This window comes from Cygnus olor, chromosome 2, assembly GCF_009769625.2.
Source record: "Cygnus olor isolate bCygOlo1 chromosome 2, bCygOlo1.pri.v2, whole genome shotgun sequence".
Lineage (NCBI taxonomy): Eukaryota > Metazoa > Chordata > Aves > Anseriformes > Anatidae > Cygnus > Cygnus olor.
The window spans coordinates 84,960,135-84,988,009 of NC_049170.1; the positions used below are offsets into that span (position 1 = coordinate 84,960,135).

General features: G+C 38.6%; 2 protein-coding genes across 2 annotated transcripts; one reads left to right on the top strand and one right to left on the bottom strand.

The window, feature by feature from the left end:
* Nucleotides 1–768: 768 nt before the first annotated feature.
* CCT5 (chaperonin containing TCP1 subunit 5) lies at nt 769–8,461 on the bottom strand. Its single transcript, XM_040548216.1, has 11 exons — nt 8,201–8,461; nt 7,764–7,824; nt 7,508–7,672; nt 6,805–7,003; nt 5,525–5,717; nt 4,637–4,786; nt 4,181–4,300; nt 3,538–3,723; nt 2,375–2,512; nt 1,986–2,166; nt 769–1,040 (listed from the first exon to the last, which is right to left on the bottom strand). The coding sequence occupies exons 1-11, from the start codon at nt 8,303–8,305 to the stop codon at nt 913–915; spliced, it is 1,626 nt and encodes a 541-aa protein (XP_040404150.1). The 5' UTR covers nt 8,306–8,461; the 3' UTR covers nt 769–912.
* On the top strand, nt 8,445–17,961 carry ATPSCKMT (ATP synthase c subunit lysine N-methyltransferase). Its single transcript, XM_040548217.1, has 5 exons — nt 8,445–8,691; nt 9,066–9,349; nt 11,929–12,066; nt 13,129–13,179; nt 16,846–17,961. Exons 1-5 carry the CDS (start codon nt 8,469–8,471, stop codon nt 17,041–17,043), a joined length of 894 nt encoding a protein of 297 aa, XP_040404151.1. The 5' UTR covers nt 8,445–8,468; the 3' UTR covers nt 17,044–17,961.
* The last annotated feature ends 9,914 nt before the right edge of the window (nt 17,962–27,875 follow it).

The window sequence follows — 27,875 nt, forward strand, 5'->3', positions numbered from 1 at the left end:
TTCCTCTTGGTAGTATAGTAAGTTCTGGGAAGAAAAAAAAAAAAGAACCAAACTCACGGCTGAACACATATCCCCCTAAAAAAACTCCCTGCATATCAATCAGGAGTACACTAAATGTGAGTGGTAACATGCCCATTCAAAGTTAAAGCATTCAGATAATTGGTTTGAAGATTCTGCAAGGATCCACATAATCTTTTTTCCTAAACCCTTTCCTAAAACCTTTTTTTAGGATTTCCTAAACCCTGAACATCTAGATGTTCATATTTGGTGTAGAACTGTTTATTTAGCTTGTTTTTTGTAATGTGATATTCCCACATGCCACTGTTCAAATGGCTCTTCTAACACTGTAATTACTCAACGGCTGTCAAAACCTGGGAATGCAACAAGCACGGATTGCCTTGATATAAAAAAAATTGTACTCAGTACCACTACTGAAAGCTGGAAGCATGTAATCTGGATATTTTACATCGCCAAATTTAAAATTCAAACTTGAGATATTTAAGAATTACTGGAGGCTACAATAATTTTCTGCTTGCTTCACTGAAAAGGGACAGAAGAACTCTTAAAATGAAAATCTGCAGACTTTGCTCACAATCAGATAAAGGAATTAGCTGCAGGAGCAACGGAAAAGGACCTACACAATTCTATTAATGCATTATCCATGCTTTTTTTTCTTCCCCATACATTCAAGAAGTTTTTCCCAAGAACATTCACACCCCTTTAAGAAAAAATGCAATGATGCTTCCAAAACAGTTACTGAAACCATCAGTGCTAAATTGTGTTTTATTTCCAACAGTTAGCCATTACAGTATCTGAAACAGTGTCCAAAATAAATAGCTGAAGATGAAGCATCAGAATACTACCGTCTTCGCTACTGCTGTGGCCCCCTTAATGTTTCTTGCTTTTCAACCTTTACTCTTCAGATTCTCCAGGCCTACGGATATCATCAATCTTCAAAATCATTCGAACGACCTGAGTCGCCAGAGAAATCTGTTGTTTCTTACCAATCAAGGTTTCTATAACATGTTGCTGTTTCATATCTGTAAGAGATATGAAAGAATTAATATCCTCCTCAAACCTAAACATAACATTTAACCCAGATACTCATTTACTATGTAATTTTAAAGAAGATATTAAATTACTCTTGGCCACCAGTTAACAAATACTTTGTATAAACTTTAGTTTTAAGCCTGGGTTCTTCCCAAAGATCTTAGAACATTAAGATCAAACTCTCTTCCCCAATTAAGTCTTCCTCAATCATAACTTCACTTCCTGCACTTCCATATACAAATATTAGAAGCATCCTAGGGGCAGAGCGACCACTGAAAGCTGCCATGCCATAATGCAGAAACATCTGATCAAGGAAGGGCTACGCATTACACAAACACAAGGCTTCATGCTGTGTTCCAAAATGTACTGCCTGTTTTCCTCAAAGGAGCATGAAAGTAAGAATTTGAACAGTGTAAGTTCATCTGAAAACAGATTTTCATACACTGATTTCTTAGCCTTCACTTACTTATTATAGGTCTATATATGTGCATATAGCAGTGTGAACAGGACTACCTGAAGACATTTCCAACCTTTTGCCTTTTTTCTTCACAAGTCGTTTCTCAAAACAACTGTTGGTAGGACTGCACTGTAAACTGGATCACTAAAAATACAGTAGTAAGAACACATCCCATTTTTGCCTCTTAGTGAGTAGTTTTTATTCCTGTCCCACCAGGTCAGCAGTATCTACAACTGATCTCACTACTTTTGGTTCAAGCAGTTACATGTTTTCTTCCTGTCAGACATCACCTCTCTCTCCACCCCCACTCTGTTTATTAGAATAAGAGAAAAGAGTTCTTAATCGAAGTGACAGACATCTTAAGAAAAAAAAGAATTAAAAGAAAAAACGGGCTGAGGGGCGAAATATAACCTTTTTCATCTTTTTGAGGAAGAAAACCCTGTTATGCTCCTCTCCTTCTCTCCATTACAAATCTTACCATTTGTTCCTTTCTGCAAACAATCAATGCCGAGAGCAGGATTATTTTCTTTCACTTGTCTAGCCCGTACTTCAGTCATAGTCTGTATTGGATTCATTCCGCTGTTCTCTGACAGGGCCATGGGGATTACCTCCAGGGCATCTGCAAAAGCTCTCATGGCATACTGTTCCAAAGATGGGCACTAGGAAAAGACATAAAAAGGTACTTGCAACAACTTTACAAAGAGGGGAAGCAAAACTTTAACACTGGTTATCAGTGAATGTCAGGAAGTTCTGTAACATGCGTTTTTCTGGAAGCTCTTTGAAGCTTTTTGGAAACTCTTAAGATGGTCTTAATCCCTTTTTTCCCCACGGGAAATTAAAGAAAGTTGTAGAATGTTTCTTCCTTACCTTATCTGCTGCTTCACTGACTGCCAAGGCACAAGAAATTTCAGCTGCACCACCACCATACACAATACGATTATCACGAACAAGATTCCGGATCACACATAATGCATCGTGAAGAGATCGCTTTGCTTCTTCAATGATCTGGAATTATAACACAGCACATACTTTACAGCACACAACTGACTGATATGAAGGTGAATTTCCTAATACAGGAACAAAAACTGCAAATGAACTAGAGGATCTCTTCACTGCTTTACTGCTTCTATACTATACAATTTCAAAATATAGAGTGTTGGACTCCTATTAGCAGAGAAGGAATGAAAAATACACACCCAGACAAAGGCCACAAATGTAAATGCCAACATTATTTTCAGACTGCACTTTGTGCCAGCTCCCAGCTCCGACAGATGTAGAAAGATTTAACAAGTTGTGCTAACCTTTCATGAAGCATTTTTGTCTTCTGAAAGAACTCTTTAGACTGGCACTTCAATTCTTTTCTTCCTGTTTTTCACTCAAAGTAGAATTTGACCTATACTAAGTATAATTCCACACTAACAGTTCAGTCAATGACTAGATTAAGTAGGGAAGCATTAAAAATGGTCTCATTCTGTTCTTTTAAATTGTTTTAAATCAGAAATGACATACAGAAGCATAGAAAAAACTAATCTTGCAAAAATACTAATACATCTTTACTCATAAAAATGACCCTTCCATGAGAGAAAAAAAGAAGAGCGGCCACAAATAAAATTATTTATTTATGAACTATATGGTCTAATATTGAGAAAACATAACATTTTCACTCAGAAATGTGGGATATGAATTTAACGTGTCTTAACAGTCACTGCTGCCTACAACCCCACTTCCCCCAAGTTCTTCCACAGTGCGAAGTAAAATTTAGATAAAAATAATGGAAGAGTTAACGTGCTCTTATGGTATGAAAGAAACTACATATTCAACAACTGAGGCATCAAACATTAGTAACAAACTGCTGTGATCCAACCTGGCAGGCAGCTGAACAGCACACAGCCACTTGCTAACTGCAAGTGAGCACCAGTGCACTATCAACATTATTCTCATCCTCAATCTGAACACAGCATCACACCAGCTACCAGGAAGAAGATCAACTCTATCCCAGCCAAAACAAGGACACGAACTAAGCATCTTACCATTTTATTTCCTCCTCTAATGAAAATGGTCACAGCTCTAGAATTCTGACACTGTTCAATGACGAGCATCCTGTCCTTTGTTGTTCCAAAGGAAATCTCTCGGACGATACCAGCAAACCCCAGCTTCTCTGGTGTGAGTTCACAGAAGCGAGGAACAATGCGCCCTCCAGTTGCAATGGCAATTAACTAAAATTAAACGTCCATCAATTATTTTGAGAAGAGCTGTCCGTAGTGCTTTAAATAACATTAAACTAGTGGAAACAATCTATCAAATGCCTCCAAAGTTACCTTCTCATTGCTTCAGTCAAAGAGTAGATTACAGGCAATGCCTTTGTTTCTACAAACACTGAGACTGAAAGCAAAAGCACTCCCACCCACATAAAATCTGTCACAGGCAATACGCACGGACACCAGTAATAGACCATAATCCCATTCATCCTAGGCTCTTCCACAGATCCCCAGTGATTTTGCTCCAATATTTACCAATATAACACCTGATTATGCAGTTCTAAATAAAAAGCCCACACTTTCAATTGGTACAGCAAACAAGCTGTACCAACAAGCATACAACAAGCTGGTTGTACAAAATGGCTGTATAACACGAGGACTGGTGCGAATCCCAGTTTCCGAAGATTTTACTTACTTCTATTTCAGGTCCACCAACCCAACGAACAGCAGGCAGCTCGTTCTGGAGCAGCAAGTGATTTGCCTCATCATCAAAACCCCACTGGCAAATAGCGAGGTTTGCACCAGTGTCCTTTATCTGAAAGCAACACACAACAACAATCTTCTGATCAGCACTAACGCAAAAAGGAAGAAAAGTTTAATGGTTTTAATTCTGTATTTTTCACAACAGAACTCTCTGAAGAAGGCATGTATCTGTATAACTGGCACATACAGAATTGAAAGTACATTTCAAACTAAAGTGTTATCTATTACTTCCATAAACTTAACTTTCATTCACAGCCTTACAATCCCTTGTATGCTGCCTCTTATCTGTATTAGTAGCTCATTTGCAGAAATAAATCAATGCACTATGCTGTTTTGTGCAAAGGCTATGAAAAATTACAAAACAGAGAAATAACGTTGAACACTCTACCTGTTTCACCATTTCTTCAAACTTCTCCTTCTCGTATTTCTGCAGTGCCTTGTAGTCTTCCACAGACGTGACATCAAGCTTATGCTTGGTTTTGGGCTTAGGTGGTTCGAATGGACAAGTAAGGATTGCAATTTTAGCATCTTTGAGCTCCTGTACATTAACATAAAAATAAAATAAAATGGAAAGGTTGCATTTTGGCCACAGCAACGCCTCTTTCTTGTATTTGCACAATACACGTTGTTAAAAAGGTAGAGACTGAAGGAACCTTGAAGATCACTTGACTCTTTCTGAAGTCAAACTACACCCACACAATTCTATCAAAAATCTAACTAATTTAAAAGAAATTCCACTGCTTCGAGACACTGTTTAAGCACTTCAATCTTTACCAGTCATTTTTTTTTTTAATCATTTAATACTTAAAAGAAAAAAAAAGAAAAAAACTCCTATTCACAGTGACCATTGAAAATACTACTTCCATGGTGTTCCAAACAGGACAACACTCCAACTCATACAGCGTAACAGTACAAGCTTTGTGATACTGAGTTGCATTAAAAATCGGTACACTGACATTTGGTCCTCCATTCTAACACAGTTCTTTGCATTACTCTGTACAAATGACGACTTGCACTCTATGCTTGTCCTCACTTAGCTGTGCAGTAATTAGCTCCCCAATCATTTCTCAAGATTCTTGTGAATTCTAACTTGGTCGGGTCCAACAAAGAATTTAACACTCCTCTTCCCTTCCTCTGTTGATACGTGAGTGAAACAACAAGGCAAACCACAGCAGTGTTTAAATGCTTCAATGCTAGAACAGCATTTTTGGTCTATTTCTACGCAGAATTATTTAAACTGTTACAGATGACAGACACATGCAGAGCGTTTACTTACTTTAGGCATCTGCGGATGACTGAAATCTTTATCCACAATCACTCCTTTAACCAGCTGCGTATCTTCCAGTCTACCTCCCACTTTGCCTTGTACTTTGATCAGCTCAAAATCAACATCTTTACGTTCCATATCTGCTACTGTCAGTACAGCATTCACAGCAATTTCTGCCATTTGTCTGTGACAACGGTTAACTCTAAATTTAAAGAAAACACAAGGAGGTTGCATTAAATTTACACAGTTCAGAAGAAATAAATTTATTTTGTCAGTCTCAAATAGAATATATGCGTATATATATTAGTGTTGCTAATAGCTTTTGTTTGCTGTATGAAGAGAGGGTGCTCTGCTCACTGGTTCACCTGAACGTGCTAAATATGACAGAAAACAGCACAGGATATAGCTTGTCTTCGTGAACACAGTCTCAAGACACAGATTTGAAACAAGCAAGGAGAACTAACTACTACTCAAAACACTCAAGTCCCAGAAACCACTGTTAAGACAGGTCTGCAAAGGAAGCTCCTACCATGTGTCATAAGATACTGTAATCATAAACTGCACTTTGCAAAAACAGGCCCACAGGAATTAAAAATGAGAGATGTCCATCTCCATATTTTTCTGTTTTAATTCTCCTGTCTTTCCTATAATTTTAGGTATGACCTCCACAAAGATATCTTAAAAAGCTAATGCCTGAAGAGGGACAGACAAAAATTGTCCCAAGAAATATAACTGGGAAATGACACTGATGTTTATTTACTCCATACTATATAGCAAAAAAATGCTATAATGCAAATAGAAAGCAGAGTTTCATCCCTAAGATCTGAATTTATATTTGTAGAACCTGCAATAAGAAATGCACTTATGGAAGCAATAACTATCCTACGAGTCTTGTTGGGTAAAAAAAAAACATTGAAATTTAGCATGTAGCTATTTTTAGAAAGTTTGCACTTGCTATGATGCAGAAATATTGAACAAAATAGGTAGAATGAAATTTGATTTTGCAGCTGTTTAACTTCATGGAATTGCCTCTTTAGAGAACAAGGGTTTCACAGTTTGTTATCCTGAGATAAGAGTCCATTGAGAAAGAAACCAAAATCAAAGAAACTTTAAAGAGCTTTCAGCAGCCACTCCAGTAACAAAAACAATTTAATAATTCATCAAAACACCAAGGATTTCTCCTTTCAGCTCTAAGTGTATCTATAGAAAATATAAGTATTCATAAATATTCACGTAGGTATGGAAAATATAAATAGTTGCATATATTCTTTAAGTTTTTGTGAACTTACACTTTAGAGCCTAGCGTTGTCTTGGCTGTCTGGATCAAAGGCTCTGTGTTCTGTGGGTCAACTGGAAAGCTGTCGCTGATTTTGTCGAGATGCTCAATAGCAATGCGAGCTGCCTGCTCGTAACCATCCGCTATTCTGATGGGGTGAATACCACGGTCCAGCAACTGCTCGGCCTGTTCCAACAGTGCTCCAGCCAGAACTGTAAAACAAAAATTTTAAATAATGTTTACTCTCCCACAGATGGGGGCATCCTGTATTACACAGTATCAAAAGCTTAAAAAGTATACCTTTAGATTTATTCTGCAGTATTTTAACAGTTTGAGGTTTATTAGGTAATAACTTCAATAATAATAATACCACCAATGCTCAACTTACTGACTAAGAAGACTGCATTTAGACCATAAAAGCACAGGAGACTAGGTGAGACAGTAAGATCATTATGGAATAAAATTATGCAAAGAGTTCTGAAAGTACAAAGAGGACTTCCAACACTAACTTCAAATGCAGCCATACTTGGAAAGAGACATAAAAGCATGTTTTGGACTAAAAAAACTCCTAACAGATGAACTAAAAAGAATACTGAAGCAGTAAATACTCTAAAAATGTGCTTCAGTAAAGCTACTTTCACTCCATAAGTGTTTTCTTAAAATAGCTTAAGAAACTTAACTAGAAATGCCAAGTTAAACGTAAGATCTTTTCTTACCAACGACTCCAGTAGTTCCATCCCCAATCTCATCATCCTGAGATTTAGACAGCTCCACCATGAGTTTGGCAATCTGGTGGTCCACATCCATCATATTCAGGATGGTAGCACCATCATTAGTTACTGTCACCTCACCATCTTTGTCCACCATCATTTTATCCAAGCCTGAAGAAAGACATGCTCAGAACATGAGGCCAAAGCTGGAAACCCCTGAAAAAACAATTACTAAGGAAAAATAATTAAAGTGATTTATTACCGTTGGGCCCGAGGGATGTTTTCAGAGTATTTGCCACAGCCTTTGCTGCCATTATGTGAGACTATAAAAGAATGGAGAAGTTAAACAGTTATTGTGCATCTGCAAATCGTAGCGTTAAGCTAACAAATAAAGAGAAAAGCTTTAATATTGTGGTAGTAAGTATTGTAAATGTTACATTTTAAGTAGCAACATCCAACTATGACTGAAAACGAACCTACATACGCACATGGCTTTTATGCTAGGTATTTCCGAAGCCTCTCCGTCGCTTGCAGAGCGGAGGCTTAAAGCAGAAGAACTCACTTGAACATTTAAGGCTTGCAGAGGAAAACCGAGGGCAGGGGCCGCCCCCGGCCGCGCGTGGCGGCCATCCCGCAGCGGGGCGATGTCCGCTCCCTCAGGCAGGGCCCCGCCGCCTACTCCCGAGCCCGCCCGCTCACCTTGAGCGCCTCCAGCCCCATGAGGCGCGTCTTGCGCTCCTGGTCCTTGAGGATGAGGAAGGGCCGCCCATACTCATCAAACGCCAGCGTCCCCATGGCCGACATGGCTGCAGCGGCTCCCAACGGCCCCCAATCGCTCGCAACGGCCACCCGAGCACGAGCCGCGCCCGCCCTGCACGCCGCGCCGTGACGCAACGCGCTCACCCGCCGACGGCCCCGCGCCTGCGCAGAGAGCCCCGCCGCGACATATTTCACGGGGGGGGAACTTATGTGGCGCTCGCGGCGGAGCTTTCTGGAAGCGGCTGGGGCTCCGGGCGCTGCGCGGCGCTCGCGGCCCCGTCCACCAGCGCGGCGCGGGGGGGTGGGGAATGCGATCAGACACAATTCGGACGCTAGGCGAGCCGCAGCGAGGTGGCGGGAAGAGAATAAGGAAGGACAGCCCCGCCGCCGAAGAGTGCCATGCGGATCTTCTCTGCAGCGTGAGCAGAAAGGTGCTCGCCCCCTTCCCTCATCCCCCCCGCCGTAGTGGGGTGGTAGGGTCCTCCTCAATAAATAAGACCGCCGGCGGTGGGGGGCCTCATGGTGGGGGTGGAAGCAGGGGGAGGTTCGCGGATGGCTAAGTGGAAAGTGTCTTTTTTTTTTTCCCTTTTTCTTTATGAACAATAAACCTAGTACCTCACCTTCTTGTATACAATATTTTAGCTTTTTATTTAACATTTTTAAGCCCTAAGAATCAACTGAAGTGTTAAAGCACACCCCCCCCCCCCTTGTGTTACACTTGCCACATTATGTCCTGTTTCGCCCATTAATTGAGCAATTGGTAAAGCCACTTTGATAAAATTACGCTGTTAATCTTTGTGTGTAGGTATGGTGTCCAAAGCACTGGCGACCGGGAGCCCCACTCCACTTCTGCAAGGAAGCCCTGAGGAGCGCACTAAGAGGAGGCAGTGGGGGCTGCTGGTGACGGGCGCTGTTGGTGGGGCTCTGGTGGCCCTGTACGCTGTGGTCACCCCCTTCCTGGCCCCAGCTCTCAGGAAGGTCTGTCTGCCCTTCGTTCCTGCCACCTCAACGCAGATCGAGAATGTCCTGAAAATGTTGCAGGGCAGAAGTGGCTCTCTAGCTGACATTGGTAGCGGGGATGGCCGTGTTGTAAGTTACACACATCTCGTACCTTCTCTACCTCTGAAAAGTGGCAAATACTCTACCCCTGGCCTCTGTTTTCTCATATTTACAAATGTTTTTCTTCACATCGATTGTTTTTTACCGAGCTTTATGCAAAGGCACAAGCCTGAGAATGGTTTATGTTTAGTTTAGGTGAACAATCGATACTTTTGTTCCAGCCTTACTCTCAGCTTGACAAAGTAGCGTCCCAAATCATAACCTCATCTTGTTGCTTGGGAGGCATTGCACTGCGTTCACATAAAAAGATGTAATTAAAGTATTGGCATTGTGTTTTCCAGAGAGCTGTATTCCACGTAGGTTTATAGCTGCAGTATGCGAGGCTGTGAGTTTAAATAACCCTCTGCTTTTGGAGCTACAGCTCTATGATTACTGCATAAAAGTGACAGAAGAACAAAAGAAGATGAGAAAGAAATGATGGATTACAAAAATAAATATCATAGTATCATTAAAACTACAGTCTTAAAACCACTGTGCGCTGCTGGCTGCCCCATTTCAAAATGAATGTGGTAAAACCAGAGCAATTGCAAAGCGGAATGGTAGGAAACACTGTGGAAAGGCTTCTCTGCTCTCAGCAGACTTTCAGTGCAGAAGCTAGTTCAAGGGTTTTTCTGTATGGAAATTAGGGTAAAAGATAGGTAATTTCACTGGCCTCAAATGTTTTTAGTGTTGTAACACCTGTTTTTCATCAGTTTCTGGTCTTTATCATTATGTGGCAAAGTTAAGATTCATCCAATCCACTGCAAAATTATTTTAAGATTGAACTCAACAGCTTGCTGTGGAGTTTTGAGGCATAAATAGATTGAAAAAGAGGTTAGGGAGATCTGGGAGGAAGGCTCTGGATAGCCAAAGTGATGCTGTGCTTTCAGGGTATTGCTTGAAACTTCCGTTTGTCAAAAGCAGTGAGGGAGGGTGCTGCGGAGAATGGTGTGGGTTTTTTGTAGTCGTGGTGCTTTGGGTACTATTTTTAAAGTACCTGCTTCTAGTCCATTTTAGTAACAGGATGGTGCATTAAGTGGGTTGTTGACGGAAACAAGCAAGATCTTTCTTGAATACTGCCTTTGTCCATATTTCATGTGAATGATTTGACCATCTGTCCATGCTGAAGTTGGATTTGGACATCCAGATCTGTGAACAAATTGTGCCTAAGTAAGGCCCAGGGAAAAGCACGTAGGTACAAGAGAACTGCAGTTTCTGCTGTCCTCTCTGCTCTGCATTCTGGCTCTTGACCCTTATCTGAGACACTTAATTTGATTAGGTACTGTATATTTAATTCAAATTTCATATGTATCTATATATGTAGGCACCTAGCTACATATATATATATATATATATATATATATATATACACACACACACACACTCACTTTAGTGTCTAAATGGAGACTGAAGACTACTTGGAGAGCCAGGTGCCTAAAATTGGATGCTCGGTGTTGCCTTAATGCATCTGTATTGAAAAAAGTTGAGCTTCTGTTCACGCTTTTAAATATTTAGCACTTACGCGGTGTAATCTGTGGATAAATATGAACATATTTTATTTTCAAGCACGGTGAAAATGTCAGGTTCTTTTACAATATTTGAAAATTTGGTGTGTGTGATGCAAGGAGCATTATTTTAATACTGTGCAGCACATTGTGTAATAATGCTGTTTGAGATGTTGTATTAAGAAATTTGTACTTCTTCCTGATTCTACCTTGCCTGTTCTGCAATTCATAGCTGATGAGGCTTTTCCTGAATAAAACTTGGCAGTAGCCTTTTAAATTATGTCTCAGTCCTAGATTTTCATATTTCTAAAAATTACTATGCTGTTTTGGTTTGAAGTTTCCTTAAAAAAGTAAATAAGTATGCTTTGATTTAGTTAGAAGACATTTTCTATACAGGTTAATAATTCTGAATATTAAGGTCTGATTTGAGGGAATATACTTGATGCATTTTGTTAACTGAGTTACCTATTGCCTTTTCAAAATTACGTGTGAAGTTTAGCATTAGATAAAAGCTACACTTTGAGGTTTGCTCTGTGATTTTTTTATTTTTTTATTTTTATGGATGTCAACAGATTGCTTTCACAGTCTTTCCATTGATAGGTCATTTTGGCTTTGATGCAGGGATCTTTCACGTGCCTTACCCTTCACTGCTTCTCAGCTAGGTTGAATGCTCTAATTCTGAGCATATCTGCTTGTGTGTTTTACTGTCTCCAGGGTCAGTTTTGGTACTCTTGCATTCTAAGGTAGTGTCATGAATATGTTAAATTAAACTTTTATGTGAGTCATAGACATAGTACAAGCTTACAGCTTTGTCCTGTGAATATTTAAGTGGTTAATTTTGTTTGTATGAATATCAATTTCAACAGAACTAAGCATAATAGTAAAATCTAATCTGAATTTTTGTTTGCTATACTACCATTCTGTTAGGAATTAAAATCTGATTACTTGCAAAAGTGCATTCCTTTGACTTATAAATAAAACTCTGTCCTTTCTCCTGTTTGGACGAATATACTTTTTAGCACTCTCTCTCTGTTTTTAAGTAAAGATTTCTTCTCTTCCTTGTAGGTGATAGCAGCTGCCAAAATGGGATTCAAAGCTGTTGGTTATGAATTAAATCCCTGGCTAGTCTGGTACTCCAGATACCGTGCCTGGAGAGATGGGGTACATCACAACACCGAATTCTATATTTCAGACTTGTGGAAGGTAGGTGGTGGAGAACGTAAGAATGAATCTGGGATGTCTGGGAGATTTCCATAATTTGGAGATACTTTCTTGGAAAAACTAGATTTCTGTCTGGCCACAAGATGCTGTGTTTGGCTTTGAGAAGAGTGCTTACACCGTAGAAACAAGGCTCACTGCACAATACAATGCTTTGCTGATTTTGTGCTGTGGTGATGTGCTGTGCTTTTCCAGTACGGATTTCGTGAGCGTACTACATCGTACTTTTGCCAGTTGAATGATGTGGGCTGCTGTAATAACAGGTTTCACTGAGAGGTCCTTCTGTGCAGTCAGTAACGAGACTCTTGTTCACCTAATGTGCAAGAACACCGTCTTGTGATATTTCGTTAGATGTGTGTTCTTCTGTAGCTGTGCAGTATGTTACCTGATTCTTAGTGTTGCTTTAAGCAAGTTACACAATTGTATTTTTTTCAGTGTGCATTCATTTGAATGAAAATTGCATCTTTAATGAGACTTATTTTTTGTCATATTTATGTTTGTCTCCCCCCAGCTATTCCCATCAGTCTTTTTTCTTTAAGTAGCATTTTGTAATGAGTAAAGTGGATACAAGGAATTTTGGTAAAAAGTGTGAATATACTCTTTTTTATCTTTGTTCAGGAGAGGTCTATTGGAAAACTGGGCATTGACTAGAAGAACCCAGGCATTGCAATGGGAAGCTTCTATAACTAACATTTAACAAGATGGGGCAAACTTAAAGCATATCTTATGTTAACATATATAGGAGTTGTGGAAAAGCATAGCAGTGAATAAAATCATACAGTGTTTTCTAAATTGATTTTCTTTGTGCTCCTGGAATTGGTGCCATATTCTTGACCAGGCAGTAGTCTTCTGCTACTCAGCAGCATAAAGTTGTCTGTATGTGGAAATTTGTGTGATGAATACTTGATATAGGATCTCCTTTCTTATTTTTGGTCTAAATCCCTGTTCAAAGGAGTGTAGTTAGAGGGTTCAGGAGAGAATGCTGAGAACTTCTCCAATTATAAATGCTCGTTTCTTTAAGACTTTTTCATTTTTTCTTTCTTTCAGGTTTCTTTTTCCCATTATACAAATGTTGTTATTTTTGGGGTACCTCAAATGGTAAGTTTATTATTTTTGCACAGTTATTTTAATACCAAGATACTAATCTGCAAAATAACCTACAAAATGTCAAAGATAGTACTAATAATATTTAGATATTTCATTGTTGGTTATTAACGTCCATGATAAAACCTGGTAAAACTTGTGACAGGGTGCAGACTGGAGCTCTAAAAGCATTCCTGGATGGCGGTAGTGGTAGAGTTGTATTTACTATCAATTAGTGAAGTTCAGAATCAAAATGAAAACTGCTGTGCTTAAGTTGCTTTGAGAAGGTGATAGATCGATTCTTGAAAATTTCAGGTTTTCATACTGGAAAAAACAATGGATGTTTGCAGGGAGAGGATGGAATAAGAAACTGGCTACAACTGCTTTTCTGTGAAGTCATCAATGGAAGTTACTGAACTTTTGTTAGATTATCTAAAAATAGGATGACCTCAAATTAGGCTAGTAGCTAGTATTCTGAAATAATTCCTTGCTCATATTAGACTGTGAGGGTTTTAGGAAGGAAGACAAACACTTCAAGTGTAATTGCTAGAGAACAAGTGTACAAATCCTTTGCTTTTTAGGAGGGCTTTGTAGCTTATGTTCATCATGTCCCTGGTGAAAATGGGTTCTTCAAAATTGCTGTAGATATTATTGCATAGAGACTATTTTGGTATCTTAGATAAATTCGGTCAGGACTTGCTTTTAGTTTGACTTTCGGCTTTATCTAGTTTTTCTCTTTTTTACTACAAACGAGTAAAATAATATTTGCTATATTTATCATTAGAACCTTCTATATAGGTTGAATGCATATGGAGAAGTGAAATGGAAATATATAAATGCTTCCGTACTGCTGCTTTTTAAATTTTTTTTTTTTGCTAGGGCAGATGTGGGATGAAGTGGAGTGAAGAGCTTTACGTGATGCTATACTGTGCAATATGCATTGATAATATTTTTGTGGTAGTTAACAGGAAGACACAACAAGAAGCGTAATGATGTTTCCTTACTCTCTGATTTTTCCTTTAGCAGCATTGGAATTAAATACCTACTTCAGATTCACATTGCAACTCGTGGTGAGAACTGAAGTGAAAATCCTTTTTTTTTCTACTTTTCTGGTGGTATTAGCAAGAGCAGTTACAGTGCTCATGCTGCAGATGTTCCAGGTTTGATTGCTGCGTGTTCTCTGGGCTGAATTCCAGGAGGGGGCAGTATAAAGATTTGAATCTGCAGTCACAAATTCTGCAGTTGCACCAGGGGCAGAAGTGCAAGTGAAGAACGTTATTTCAGTAAACTAAACAAATGCCCTGGGAGAATGTGAGCGTGATTAGTTGAAATACTGTCTGAATTTTAAAATTAGCTAATTTACCCTATTTTTATACTACTATGATAGAAAGACTACCTATTAGTCTCGGAATAACTTCAGTAAATTCAGCAAATATTAGGCTTAATTCTTCCAATAAAATACTGTCATAAATGTAACAGACCCAAACGTAGGAACTACAGCGTTTCCTGAGAATTAATTTGCTCATAATGTTCTTTAAATTTACTTTCTAAGTTGTGAATGCTTAGTCTCCTGAATGACTAAATTGATTTTCTAGAAACTCTTAATGCATTTTCTTTTTTTTTTTTTTTTTTTGACTGAGGGCAATACATGTCTTTAGCTTTTATAGTAATAGTGGTCTGATTTGATGCTGTCACACTGTGCTTTTATTTCACATCCAAGATTAGCTAACAGAACTGGGACGTATTGATCTTCAGCGAAGACTGTGAGACCCCTCTGTTCTTGCAAGCATCTGGGGGAAGATGTGTTTATCAATGAGTAGTTGCAGAGAGACTTTTACTTGCTTGGGGTGGGATGACAGAATTTTTACCAGGTGTTCATGTTCACAACTGCAGTTGAATTTTAACTAAATATGTCCTGTACAAAAGTTTTTACTAAACTGTTTATCTATACAGATGTAACAAAATCTGAATGATATAAAATACAGTATGATTATAACACCTAATGTTACTGAGAGGTTTAGCTAAAGACTACTTTGGGTTTGGTTCAAGAATGCAATTCTTTTTGGCTGAGCTATTAATGAAATTTTCTAATTTGAGACATGAGATACCACTGTTTTTCATCATTACTCATTAAAGGTTAGGCTAGGTCCATGTTTGTGGACTGTATTAATTGCCATAACAACTTAGTCCTGTCTCTTCTGGAGTATTAGTTCAATTTGAGATACGAAATTGGTTATATTTTTCTCATTTATTTAAGGTACAGTAGCAAAAATTTTTAAAAGCATTTGCTGTATGGACTAAATTAGAGCACAGAATGGTTAAAGGTATTCGTAGATCTAATATAGCCACGAGTTACCTCTGAATAATTTTCCTAAAATATGCCATTGTAAGCTTAAATTTAGCTATAGTGGGAGGGTACATCAAAGGTAGGCCCCGTGTGTATGTGAGAGTTGAAGTTAGCTTTAGCCTTTGAAAATGTTTTCTAAAGCCAGTCTTGTTTTCTTATGTGTTCTGTATTTTTTTGGTTTGAAATTTTTGTTTATCTTGTGTCTGACTTAAGTTGAACTGTATTTGTAGATAACTGCTATCCTTTTAACCTTTTGATAGCTAAATGCTATGCCACAATATCAAAGTAAAAATATTTTAATTTTGGAGCTCGCTGCTATAATTACTCACTGAGATAGATATCATTTGTCAAAAGGAATTCCAAATGGATGTGCAGTGATCTACTTAAGCATAACACCTGATTTTTGCAAAGCACAGAAATGGGTAGATCTATGCAGCGTCCTCCCAGCCCCCAGTATAATAGCAGTCTGGGGGCTGGGAAGAAAACAGATGTGTTAATTCATTTCTCACTTAATCCATAGAGGATTTTTTGTCATATTTATTGGAGATAAAGTACCTGGGCAGAGTGTTGCTCTGTTCTGGAGGGGTAATGATATTTCCTGTAGCAAAAATTGAGCTGATACAAATACCAGTGTAGGAAAGTTGTACGGAGCAGGTCTTCAGCCAAGGCAAGCTGTATGGTGGTTTGTGCTGTTTCATACAGTGCTGTGCAGGGACTTTGGGGTGTGTGTGTGTGTGTGCGCGTTAATAGTCTGGAGCCAACAAAGCTCAATTTCAGTGCTGTTTACCACACCAGTACTTTGCCATACAGTGAGAGCAGAATGCTTGCATTGGTTTGCTGACCACACATGGGGTTTTGAGCATCCCAAGATCCGTCTTGGGGATAGACTGGAAAACATGAGAGGCATTGGCCTTTGACTATCACGCAACTTGAGGTGTTATAAATAGTATAAATTTGGGATGCTAAACTCTAATTCTCTGCAGAGGAGAATCTCACTGAAGAAAATCATGAATTAGAACATGCAAAGTCTTGCCTTAATGTGGTCGTGTGTTTGTGTTTTTTTTTTTTAACTAAAGATTTAACTATTTTTTTTTTTAGTTTATTTATTTTAAAAACTTAGTTACAGTTTCCTTGATCTCACTGGTCAGGGCACAATGACCATTTTCTAGTTTAGATACTCTTTGTCAATGCATCAAATCAGAATGTATATCAGAAATACTTTCTATTTTTTTTCCAATATTCCTAAAACTTTGCACTTGTCTTTGACACTTAAATTAGAGAATATTTCTGTTTTGTACTGTTTCTGAAAGGTTTTTTTTTTTGCTTCTCTACAGATGCCACAGTTGGAGAAGAAGCTCAAAGAAGAGCTTGAATCTAATGCCAGAATCATCGCCTGTCGTTTTCCTTTCCCTTGCTGGATCCCAGATCATACTACAGGAGAGGGAATAGACACTGTTTGGGCCTATGATTTGAAATGTCCTAGAGGAAGTGAAAGAAAAAGCTTGGAAACAACACCAGCGACAGAATCTTAAACATCTAATGTGTTCATGTACTGAATTTTTCAGCTTTGACTTCACTGGTTGGAAGATGAGATTAACATGAAATAGAGACGTGATATTGAGGTGTATATTCTCTAAAATAACTGAAGTACATTGGTTACCTGAAAACACAAAAAGGTTTGGTTAAAGGACTTAATGTGTTTAGTAAAAAGTATTGAAAAGTGTTAATAGAATCAGAAAACTTTAATATGGAAAATGGGATAAAACAGGGTTCAGTACTGTTACGGGAAGCATGTGTGAGTTCAAATGCTCAAATTGGCTAGCCTAAAACCAGAGGTCATTTGGTCCAAGCCCCCTGCTCAGGCAGGGCCACCTGGAGCCAGTTGCCCAGGTCTGTGTCAGACAGCTTCTGAGTATCTCCAAGGAGAAAGCCTTTGCTGCATAGTGACTATGTAAGTTTGTCAGACCTCTGCACAAGTGCTGTCCGGAGATCTAAGCTAGAACAAGTTAGGGAGTTGCCACCTGGACTACTAGGCAGTTGTTACCATACCTAAAATTAGCTCAGGCCAAGAAAAGCACAGAAATGCTGCTCTTGGGTCAACACAAAGCCTGTGACGTTTCATTAGCAGTTACAAAAGCATGTTTCTTGGGCGTACAGTATCTGACTTGAAGAGAAGTTGGTTGAGTCACCTTCCCTGGAGGTCTTTAAAAGACATTCGGATGTAGAGCTTAGTGATATGGTTTAGTGGAGGACTTGTTAGTGTCAGGTCAGAGGTTGGACTAGGTGATCTTGGAGGGCTCTTCCAACCTAGATGATTCTGTGATTCTGTTATTTGGGATGTGTAGTCTACAGGTAAGTCTACAGGTATACTTGTACTCAAACTTTTTCGTGTGTGTGTGGGAGGGGAGGAGGAAGGAGAATTTAAAATAAAATCCTCACTGAGGAGATGATACGGTGCAGTAGAATGTTTTTCTCCTTATACTGTATACAAAACAGGAGAAGAAAGGGGCAGATGTATCCTCAGGAGTCTGCAAAAGGAGAGATGATTTCAGCCTCACATATGGCAAGGCACAGCTGTGAACGCTGGGACTGTATGTCTTGAAGAACACTGATTACTAGTAAACCATCTTTTACAGCATTTCACTGCAGCGTAGCATAGTGGGTCTTGTAAAACTACACTAAACTCTTTTCACCATGATTTAAGAGTTTTATAAATACTACACAATGATAGGACTGGGCTACAGCGGCTTATCTAAATGTCTGCACTTACTTTAATATCCCAAGGCCATAAAACTGGAATCTTGGTCAAAGGAAGTCTGAAATTATTTCCACTAAAAAGATGGTACAAAGGGGATGTTGGCTAGCTAAGCCAAGAGTCCTTCCCTGAATGATTATAAAGGAGAAAAGGCAAAAGAATTTGGTAAACTAAGTTGTGATTCATCTGCCACGCAGTGCTTTCAGCCAAGTTTCTACTGCTTGCTTTCACTAACGGTCACTGAAGTTAGTTTGCAAGGAATGAAGTAGATACTTGTTTGGCTATATGTTTGTCCATTGCATTATCAGTTATTTGCCTTTTAAAAAGTAAATCTGAATTTCTGAATTTTACATTAGTTACCACCTATGGCACCAGAAATACTTGTTGAGGAGGGTGAGATAAGGAATTAGTGACTTGATGGCCTGAGCTTTAGGAACACTAAGTGCTGTTCACAAGGCAAGGAGAAATTTATGATGGCTCTTAAAGTGAAGCAGAGGGCTGTTTCTTACTCTGGACATTTACCTTTTGTTAAGTGTCTACACTGAAGTATACAGTGGTCCATAGTTTTTTATTCCTTATTACATAGAGGAATGCAATGTGTTTCCTGTTTCCATGGCTGAAGTGTGAAGCAGAAAGCAAACTACTCTGATTTACACAGGGGGATTGGGAAAGTGCTTTTTGTCATGTCATCCTCAATTTTCCTGATCACTTGTGTTGGTATTTAATCAAGAAAACTATCAAATGAGCACAACTGTGGCTTCAGTTATCACAGTATGGATTATTATGTTGATACATTTCCAGTTGCTCAGGTGATTATGATTTCATTGATGTGCTACTTCGAAGTACACATTTGTTACTTATGGAAACCAAGAAAGCCGTAGAGAACTGGCTTAATTAAATTACAGCACAAGTCTGAAGCCACAAGAAGGAAACCCCCAAGCTACGCTGCCGTTCAGTACCGAAGTAATTCATATACTCAGAAAAAAAACAGTAGTTTATCTTTGTTTACATCTTCTAGTAGAATCACTTGACTTTTGGGAGCTACTTGTTTTATCCCTTCCTCATGCTGCCAGATCTTAGCAAAAAAGCTGCTACATCTCTGAGTGAGTAATGCTTTCCTGAAATCCTGTAGAATTTGATCTGTATGAAAATAAAATGGGTCGGCGTTCTTTTGGACTCAGACTTTCAAATTATTTTTAATCTGTTCTTTGTGGCACATCGTGTCCCCACGGGCTTTGTGGTGCAAGATCAGTTGCACTAATGCTCCTATTACATAATCTTGTAGTTTTCTATTTGACATGAGCTGACTTTCTAGAGAGAAGGACAGTGGTATGGTTTCAAGAGAGCCATCTGATATGCAGGTCGCTCGGTATGTACTGCACAGTCAGTATAGCTACACAAATCTCAGCTAAGCTTGTCCAGATTTGTCCGTGAAATGTGCACATATTTTATGAGCTTTGGGCATTTCTGTATTAGTAGGTATATTGAAGTTCTTGACTTACCCTCTGGAGTCTGATTATATGCTGTCATTTAATCTAACACTACTCCGAGGAAGCTAATCCTCTGTCTCTGTGCTGCTGTTTGTTTGTGACTCATGAGTTGTAGCCAGGTAAGAAGATGAGGAATCAAATTTCAAATACACTACCACATTCCACAAGGCCACTTGAATGAGTATGATTGGTGTGAAAATACTTCCAGAGCTCAGGCTTAGGGAAGGTCTTTAATGAAGGACACATCTCATGAGGTGCCAGAGATCTCCCAAATTCTGCTTTTTTTTGTCTTAGCATAGACTTTTCTCATGCATGTAAGCTTTAAAAAATATTGCCACCGCAATACCATTCTGAGATCCAAGGAGGAAGTAAGCAGAGGTAGCAGCTTGTTCATCTTCTATGTTTTGAAGTATGGGGAGAAAAGAGGAAGCGTGTCTCACAGCCCAAGTATGGCAGTTTGAACTATTTCAAAAGCAGTTTGACAGACTTGCATCTTAGCTCTGTGTATTTCTCATTGGATGGGTGCATCCTTATTAAGAATAGGCTGTGATGAAATGAGAGTCAGAAATGAGTTAGTCTGATACCACGATGCTTGAATGAACAATAATTCTTCACAGATCACCTCAGGCTTCTCTAGTTTGTTTTTATGACGGTTTGCAAATAGTGAAGCGTTATTCAAGAAGCCATGAATCCTTCAGGCTCATGATTGAAGAGGGCAGTCTAACATCAGATTTAATGACAAGAAATTCTGGTTGGAGTTATTTTTCCTTTAGTCTTCCAAAATTTGCATATCTCTAGTTTTGTAAAGTAACCACAATTTGTTTTTTAGAAGTATTGTGTTTCTGCCAGAATAGTTCTTGAAATCTTGATTAGAAAATGTGGCCTCTGTGTTTAAATGTTAAAAATCACCCCAAGTGTGAAAGCTGCAACATAAGTATTTTCAGTATTTTTCTTTGTATGATAATCTTTCTACTCATCCTTATGTGCTTTTACTGAGGGAGACTTTTACATGGTTAGTTACCAGTGTTTTCTGCACTGTTTTCTCCTATCTACCTCTTATTTCAGCATTTGTTTTTATTTCTTGTACTGTCTTTTACAGTTTTGACTATTTGTCTTCATAAATTCATCACAGCTTCTCATTTCCTTTCATTTTCTGTAAACTGGTTGCCTTTTTCCAGCAAACCTTGCAGAAATACTAAATATATTGCAGGAACGTCCTCTTTCTCTGTAACTTTTTAACATGTATTTAACTAACCCACTTGATTTATTTAGCTGTCTGTATGCTGACATAGCATGATTTTTGTTTCCAGTAAATGAAAGAAAAACACATCCATCCATATGGTATTAGACTGAAAAACAGCCTCGGTCTACAACAGTTCTGGACATTTAGTAGTTTTAAGTACTTAATTTAGCATTTTTATTATATTTCATCACTTGGGAAATGAATGCAGGCCTTTTATTCAGTAGTTCTTTTCATTTGGGTTATTTGTTCAGGTGGGATTTTTGCTGATTTCTTTTTCTTAGTGTAATGTTGGGTTTTCTATTAGAGGCTTTGGCTGAAATGTCGAACTGATGTTTTTGCTGTGAATTGCTGCGTAGTCCTTGAAAAATCACTGTAATACAATCCAGTGAACTGGTAGGATTGGTTTAAAAAAAAAAAAAAAAGTAAAAACTGCTTACCAGTAAATGTGAAGGGATACTTCTCCGCTTACTGTATATGTTGATGGTTGTTTTTTTTTATTTTTTTTTTTAAATGAAGTAAGTTTTGGAAGTTCCATGTAAAGCTTGTGGGATGAAGTTTTGAGGTCATCAGAGGTCTTTGCAAGGTCAGAAGCAGCAAATTAATGGCTTTCAACCTGAGGTCTGTGGGCTGCTTCTGGGGAATCCAGATGTAATTCAATAGGCAGGTCTACTGTCAGTAGGTTCATATTTGCTACCCGTAGTCTTGTCTTTCCATAGGAAATTTTAATGTGTCTGAAACAAACATCTGAGAGTTATTGAACTAAAAAGTACTGGTTTAGGTATGATGCTGTGGACCAATGGGAATGAGTTTACCAAAGGGATGGATTTTTCTTGTCTTTCTCTTTTCCCTTGCATTGGGCTGCTGAGCCTTGAACCTCTGCATTATACAAATGTATGAGCCTCCGTGCCTCTTCTGGTAAGCACACAACTTCATATCTCTCTGTGAGAGCAGGTGCGTGGTTTTGCACGTTCTCATTGCATTCTAATCAATTCTAGCTTTGAAAATGGAAATGTTAGGAGAGCACACGGAATTAAAAAAAACACCACTTGAGCATCAATATAAGTTCTTGGAGATAAATGAGTGGTGTGGGATATAACCAAAATGCAAGGGGCCTTCTCTGTCACCATTCCTCTAGCCACCTAAAATTTGATGTCTTTTTTTTTTTTTTTTTTTCTCCTGGCACTATGTAGCTCTTCTTGTAAGTGTACCTTTTCTTTCCCACGTTTTTTCCCCAAGCTTTTCAGAGTGCACACACAATTTGAAATAATTTATATGTCCAAATGTGCCATTCTTTAAATTGTCTACAGGGATCCTTATCATCTGTGTCCCTGTATGTTTTATTGCTTCTTCCTTTTCTTCTGCACATGTAGAAGCCAGATTTGTACTCTGACTACCTTAATGCTTAATTCATAAATAAGTGTTGTGAGTATGATCAACACCAATTAAGTTTATTTGCAAACACAGATCTCACACTGAAGCAATTTTACAAAGATTCTGAGCATGAAGAGAACAAGTAATGCTCATGATGTATGGTTACCAATGTTATTTAGTGACGGGGATGGTGGGATCTCTTGCTGTTCAGATACAAACAATAAACCCAACCCCTTCCAAGTGAGGACATTACCAACTCAAAAGGAAACTGCATTTATCACCCTGAGAAGCTGAAGAAATAGTTTCTAATATGAACACAGTTGCTGGCTTCAGCAGCTGGCTCTTATTTACCACCATGAGTTAAGTATAACGTAGGTCAGATCCATATTGATTTAACAAATGGTTTAAGTTTCTTAGAAGTGCTCACTCTTTTCTTGTAAGCCTCCTGGACAAACCATCTAAATTAGATTGTTTGCTCATTCTAATAAAAATCCCGATCAAACAGCACACTTCTGAGGTTTATGTCTGCTGCATGAAAATTAGATAGTCTTGAGCACTCTTCCAGGAAACGGGAGACTTGGATACTGGATCTTTAATGAGGATTTGTCTGATCTTATACATCCTGTAGCAAGTCTTGTGCAGTTCCCACGTGCTCTTCCCCTGCATTACATAATGAGGGACACTCCAGTTGCTGCTCCCTCTGCCTTGTGTTGATGGGAGTCCCACTGAACCTGCCTGTGGAGTTCCTGCCTGCCGTGGTGCCTCTGGGCCCATGGAGGTGAGCCTTTGGCAGGCTGCTGGGATGGGACTGGGCAGGGGGTTATTTGGGCTGTCCTCACTGCCATTCTGTGCTCCTCTGTGGGTGTGCAGGTGAGCTTTTGCCTCATAATGAAACAAGTTTTGCTCCTTACAGCAGCAAAATTTCTAGTAAAAATATCACAATATATTGATATAATGAAAATGTGAGTATAATCTACTGATACTCTGGCGATAGACAAAGCCAAAGGTTACTGAATGGAGATTTCTAGGTTGGAGAAAGAGACACAAGTGCCTTCTCCCTTTGGTAAGCGTGCATTGTTCCTATTAACTTTGAGGGAAATTGTATGCATTTAAAAAGATCAAAAAGAAAAATAAGGTAGTTGGAATGTGTTGCATTCACCCCTGCTGTAAAACGTGATGCTTACACAGCAGTATTCAATTTCAAACTGCTACCGAATAGTAAATTTCACAACACTTTTTAGGGTTGGCTGATATTGTCTTCACCCTATACAACTGCAAAAACTGAAGCAAAGAGCTGAATTGTTCAAGACCACAGAAGTAATCAATAGCAATGCTGTGATTAAAATGGTAAAGACTTCTAAGTTTGCAATGGCATGTCTGCATCTCCAGCTAAAAGAATGTGGCTTTTTTGAATGGCTGCTCCTGATGGTGGAAGTACCTGTGCATTTTGACAGGTGATGTAGCCAGAGATATAAAGGTCGGATGCTCACACATGCCATTTGGTGCCATCTTCTTACCGACGACTGTAAGACACAGCACCTGTAGTGGTTGTGTCTGTCAGGTTCCTGATTTTGATTTTGCATTCTTAAAATCTTATGTTTTTTATAGCCTTTGCTACATCAAATAGCTCTTACGATTTGATGTCTCTTGGTTACTAGCTTTTAACTGCATTTGGATCCTTCTGCCACGGTTTATACATGCAACTTCATAATAAAACTTCTATTCTTTTTTTGAAGTGTATGACTTGACCAAGATGTAATACATAATGTATATTGTCTCACATAACTTCTGAGAGTCATTCTGGTTCTTCTGTATATTCATCATTTCCATTTTTTATGACAGAAAAATTCAAACCAACATTGCTGTATTGCAGACTATTTATATTTATTGTGACCCTTCTTATTGTATTGTTTTACTTACCGTATTTATTTATTTTACCCTTTGTGAATAGTCTGTGTGTTAATACCCTGTTGACATGTCACTAAATTGGCATAAATAAAATAAGATTTTTCTCTTCAGAAACTCATTGGATTGATCCATCATGGTCTGCATTTGTAAGCCTACATGTTCTCATTTCAAACTTCTATTTTTTATTTGTAATTATTCATAGATACAAATGAGATGAACTCAAAGAACTGTTTTTCTTAAGCCTCAGTGACTTTCTTTCATCAAAATGGCATGTAAAACAGAATGAAAAAGTTTTCTGTTCATGAGACTTGGCTGCAGCTCTTGCTGTTATAACTCACTGTCCTTGCAAGCCCAAACCACCCTGAGATTACCACTGGCTTTAAGTACAGTTACTGTCTTGATCTTTTGTTTCAGAACCTATTTGACAGTGATAAGCTTAACCAACTCAAGACCAGCAATGGTATGTGATCTATTTCTCTGTTTGGAAAACAGAGTACTGAAATTCCTAGGGTCTTCCTAGGCTAGTTGCTTTGGCTAACTTTTCTAAAGTAAGAGTCAAAAACTTGATGTTTATGCTCTCTAAATATGAACAACCCCAAGACAAAATACTGCTTTCTCTATCGTATACAGGAAAGTCCACGCTGAATGATGTATGAACAAATACGCTACTTTCACTATGGTAATCAAAGCTCTTTATCTACCAGTTAAGTAAATATAATTAAAGGTTATTAGTCCAGCAGCAAAATAGTAAACAACATTGCTGGGTTCTGCCTCTTATCACCAAATCATGAAAAGCAGTCGTGAAATCAGACCAGTCTCGCAAAATCAAAAATCAGTTCAGAATGAGTATACAGAAAAGGCTGCTTGAGACAGTTTTATGCACAGCAACTGTTTTCTCAAACCTAAATTATTGAAAGATCAGTTACAGCCCTCCCGCAGCCTCCTAAGTGAAAGACTTTTCCCTGCACCACCTTATGCAGAACGCTACTTTGCTTCAAGATGTTGATACACGTTATGCAGACCATTAGAATTAAAACAAACAAATAAAAGCTGCTAGGGAAAATAGTGGTGTTGCTGCTCAATCCCACCGATTAGGTAATGTTACTCAGCCATAGTAAAGCTTGGATGTTCAGCGTTCACTTCTGTCATGTCACATTGATGGTACAGCAAGAGCCATAAGATCAGATAAAAATACACTTTTTCAGCTAAGGCTGAAAAGAGAATGAACAACACAGAAAGACCAACTGAATTGAAAAACAATTAAGTCTGCCTCTGAGAAGGAAGAAGCCTATGGTACCTGCTTTCAAAATGTTTATTGTAAAGTAATAGAGAAGAAATGTGTAGCCCTTGATTTAAATTGTTTTCCTTATTATGGAGTTGTTAAACCATCCATTATATCCATAGGCATTAGGGAGTATCTGTTCACTAGACAGCTTTAATAGTAACAGATTATGCTGATAAAAACTATTTGAAAAATCATTTGTCCTGCAGTTTGCATTAAAAAGAAAGATGAGATCCCTTCATTAAGGCTGAAAATAATGTAGGAAATTGATTTAAACAAGAACAACAACAACAAATAAACAAGCAAACAAAACACTGCCTACCTGTAGTGTAGTTTTGCTATAAAGAAAGCTGTTGTTTTTCTGAGCGATTGTATAACAGAGCTTTAATTTTCAATGATCAAATGTCTGTGCTGCAAATGCCAGCTTTTTAATATGTTTGTATGGATAGTCTGCTAGAATAGATTACAATCCATATCTCTTAGGTTTGTTTATCCCACAGAGCACTGTGAATTTATACCAGTCAGCCTCAGTAAAAATGTGCTTCCTCCTGTGTTGTGGGCCAGGTATGTTACTGGTACATGGTACCATTAGACACCAAAGATTTAAGAAACAGGTTTCAGCTCATATATTTCATAATGCAGAAGGTACTAAGATGTAAGAAACTATAGCATTAATGTACTTGTACTTTAAGAAAAACTTTATACCATCTGACTTTAAAATAAAATGTTTCATAATCTGAACATGTTCCATGAGTAATCTGTTGATGTTGGGGTGATATCTTTACAAAGGACCTGTAAGTTGCACAACCCGCAAAGACTGTTCTGCTTCTTTCAGATTGTTCTTGCTATTTTCAATTGCCTTCCACTCTCTGGATCAAATTCTGTTACTTGCTCTCCAGACAGAGGTCAAACTTTTACCTGTATGTCAGCCGTGCCCTATCTGCCACTTGCCTATCTGCAACCCCCACCCACCCACCTACTTTCCCTCCCACCCTTTCTAGGTGGTAGGTTTATGAAGTTTCAGTTAAATTAGTAGAGTCTTGACTTCTACATTAGGTATGTTTGTTTAAATCATAGTATGGAAGATATAATTAGGATTTAATTTGGTGCCTTCACCAAATAGATTAATTTATATTTTAAAGAAACCTTATTCCTGAATAGAGAAGCCCCTTATGGTATTTTTTTTTTCAAAGTGCAAGATTGAAGAGAACAAACAAAAACCTGCAAAAGGAGTTAGTATCTTCCAGGGATGAAGTTTATAAAGACCTCCCAATGCCTACTGGAATGAATATTGCAAATACAGTCCAGGCTGTAGATGCTGGTTGCCTCACCTAAAGAATGGGGAGGAGAGAGGGGGGCGAGGGGAAGTAGCGTCTGAAAAATGAGAGGATGGATATCCTCAATGCTACTAAACCAGATGTCCATCAGAAACATGCAGAAAAGAAGGAAATGTTCAATATACAAGCTTCAGTGAATCCTATTCATGTTAGCACTGCTTTTTCTTACAGTCTTGCTCTCCTGAGTATGTGGATTGAATAGAAGCCATCTGCCAAAGTTTTGACAAGGTGGAGTTTGTCCCTTTGCTGGAGGTCTGAGCTGTACCTGTGTGTTGGCAGAGCCCCAGCTGGAGCAGCTGAAAGCCTCAGTTCAATGCACATCTGGCAAGTGAGGAGAACCTGGAGGCTCACCCAGGGGAGTTTTCACGTGGGCTTCTGTCTCTACTGGAAGGATCAGGTTCTTTTAATTGCTGTCTCCTGGTATTTTCTGGAACAAACTGGGTAAGTGCGTGCCAGCAGGCCAAATCCCAATGTGAGAGCTAGTTACAAGGGTTGAAATATTACTAGGCATGAAGAGAAGGTGTATCCTCTGAAGTGAATGCTGCAGAGGCTGCTAACAATGACACATAAAAGAAAAGTGAGATAATTTTCTTGCTGTTGGCAAGACATTAATAGCTGGTAGTGCTCTTGAGACTTACAAAGGAGAATTAACTTCCTATCTCCTAGAAAAAGTCTAGATGGAGTGAGTAAAGATATTAATTAGCCTTTGCTAGTGATAAATCTCTCTGAAGTGTAATTGGTCTGCACCTACTACACTTTTATACTTGCTGGCTCTTGGCTGATTGAATGGTTCCTTGGCCTTTGGCCTATGGAAAATGAAGCTGATTGCAGTGCCAAGGCTGCAGACAACTTCTGCAGGTGGAGATTTATATGATCATAGACAATTATGCTGAATCCTACACTTGGAATGTCTCAAATTACTCTTGCAGAATTTGATGAAACTGTAACAAAACCAAAACCTAAATTACAAAACAAAAC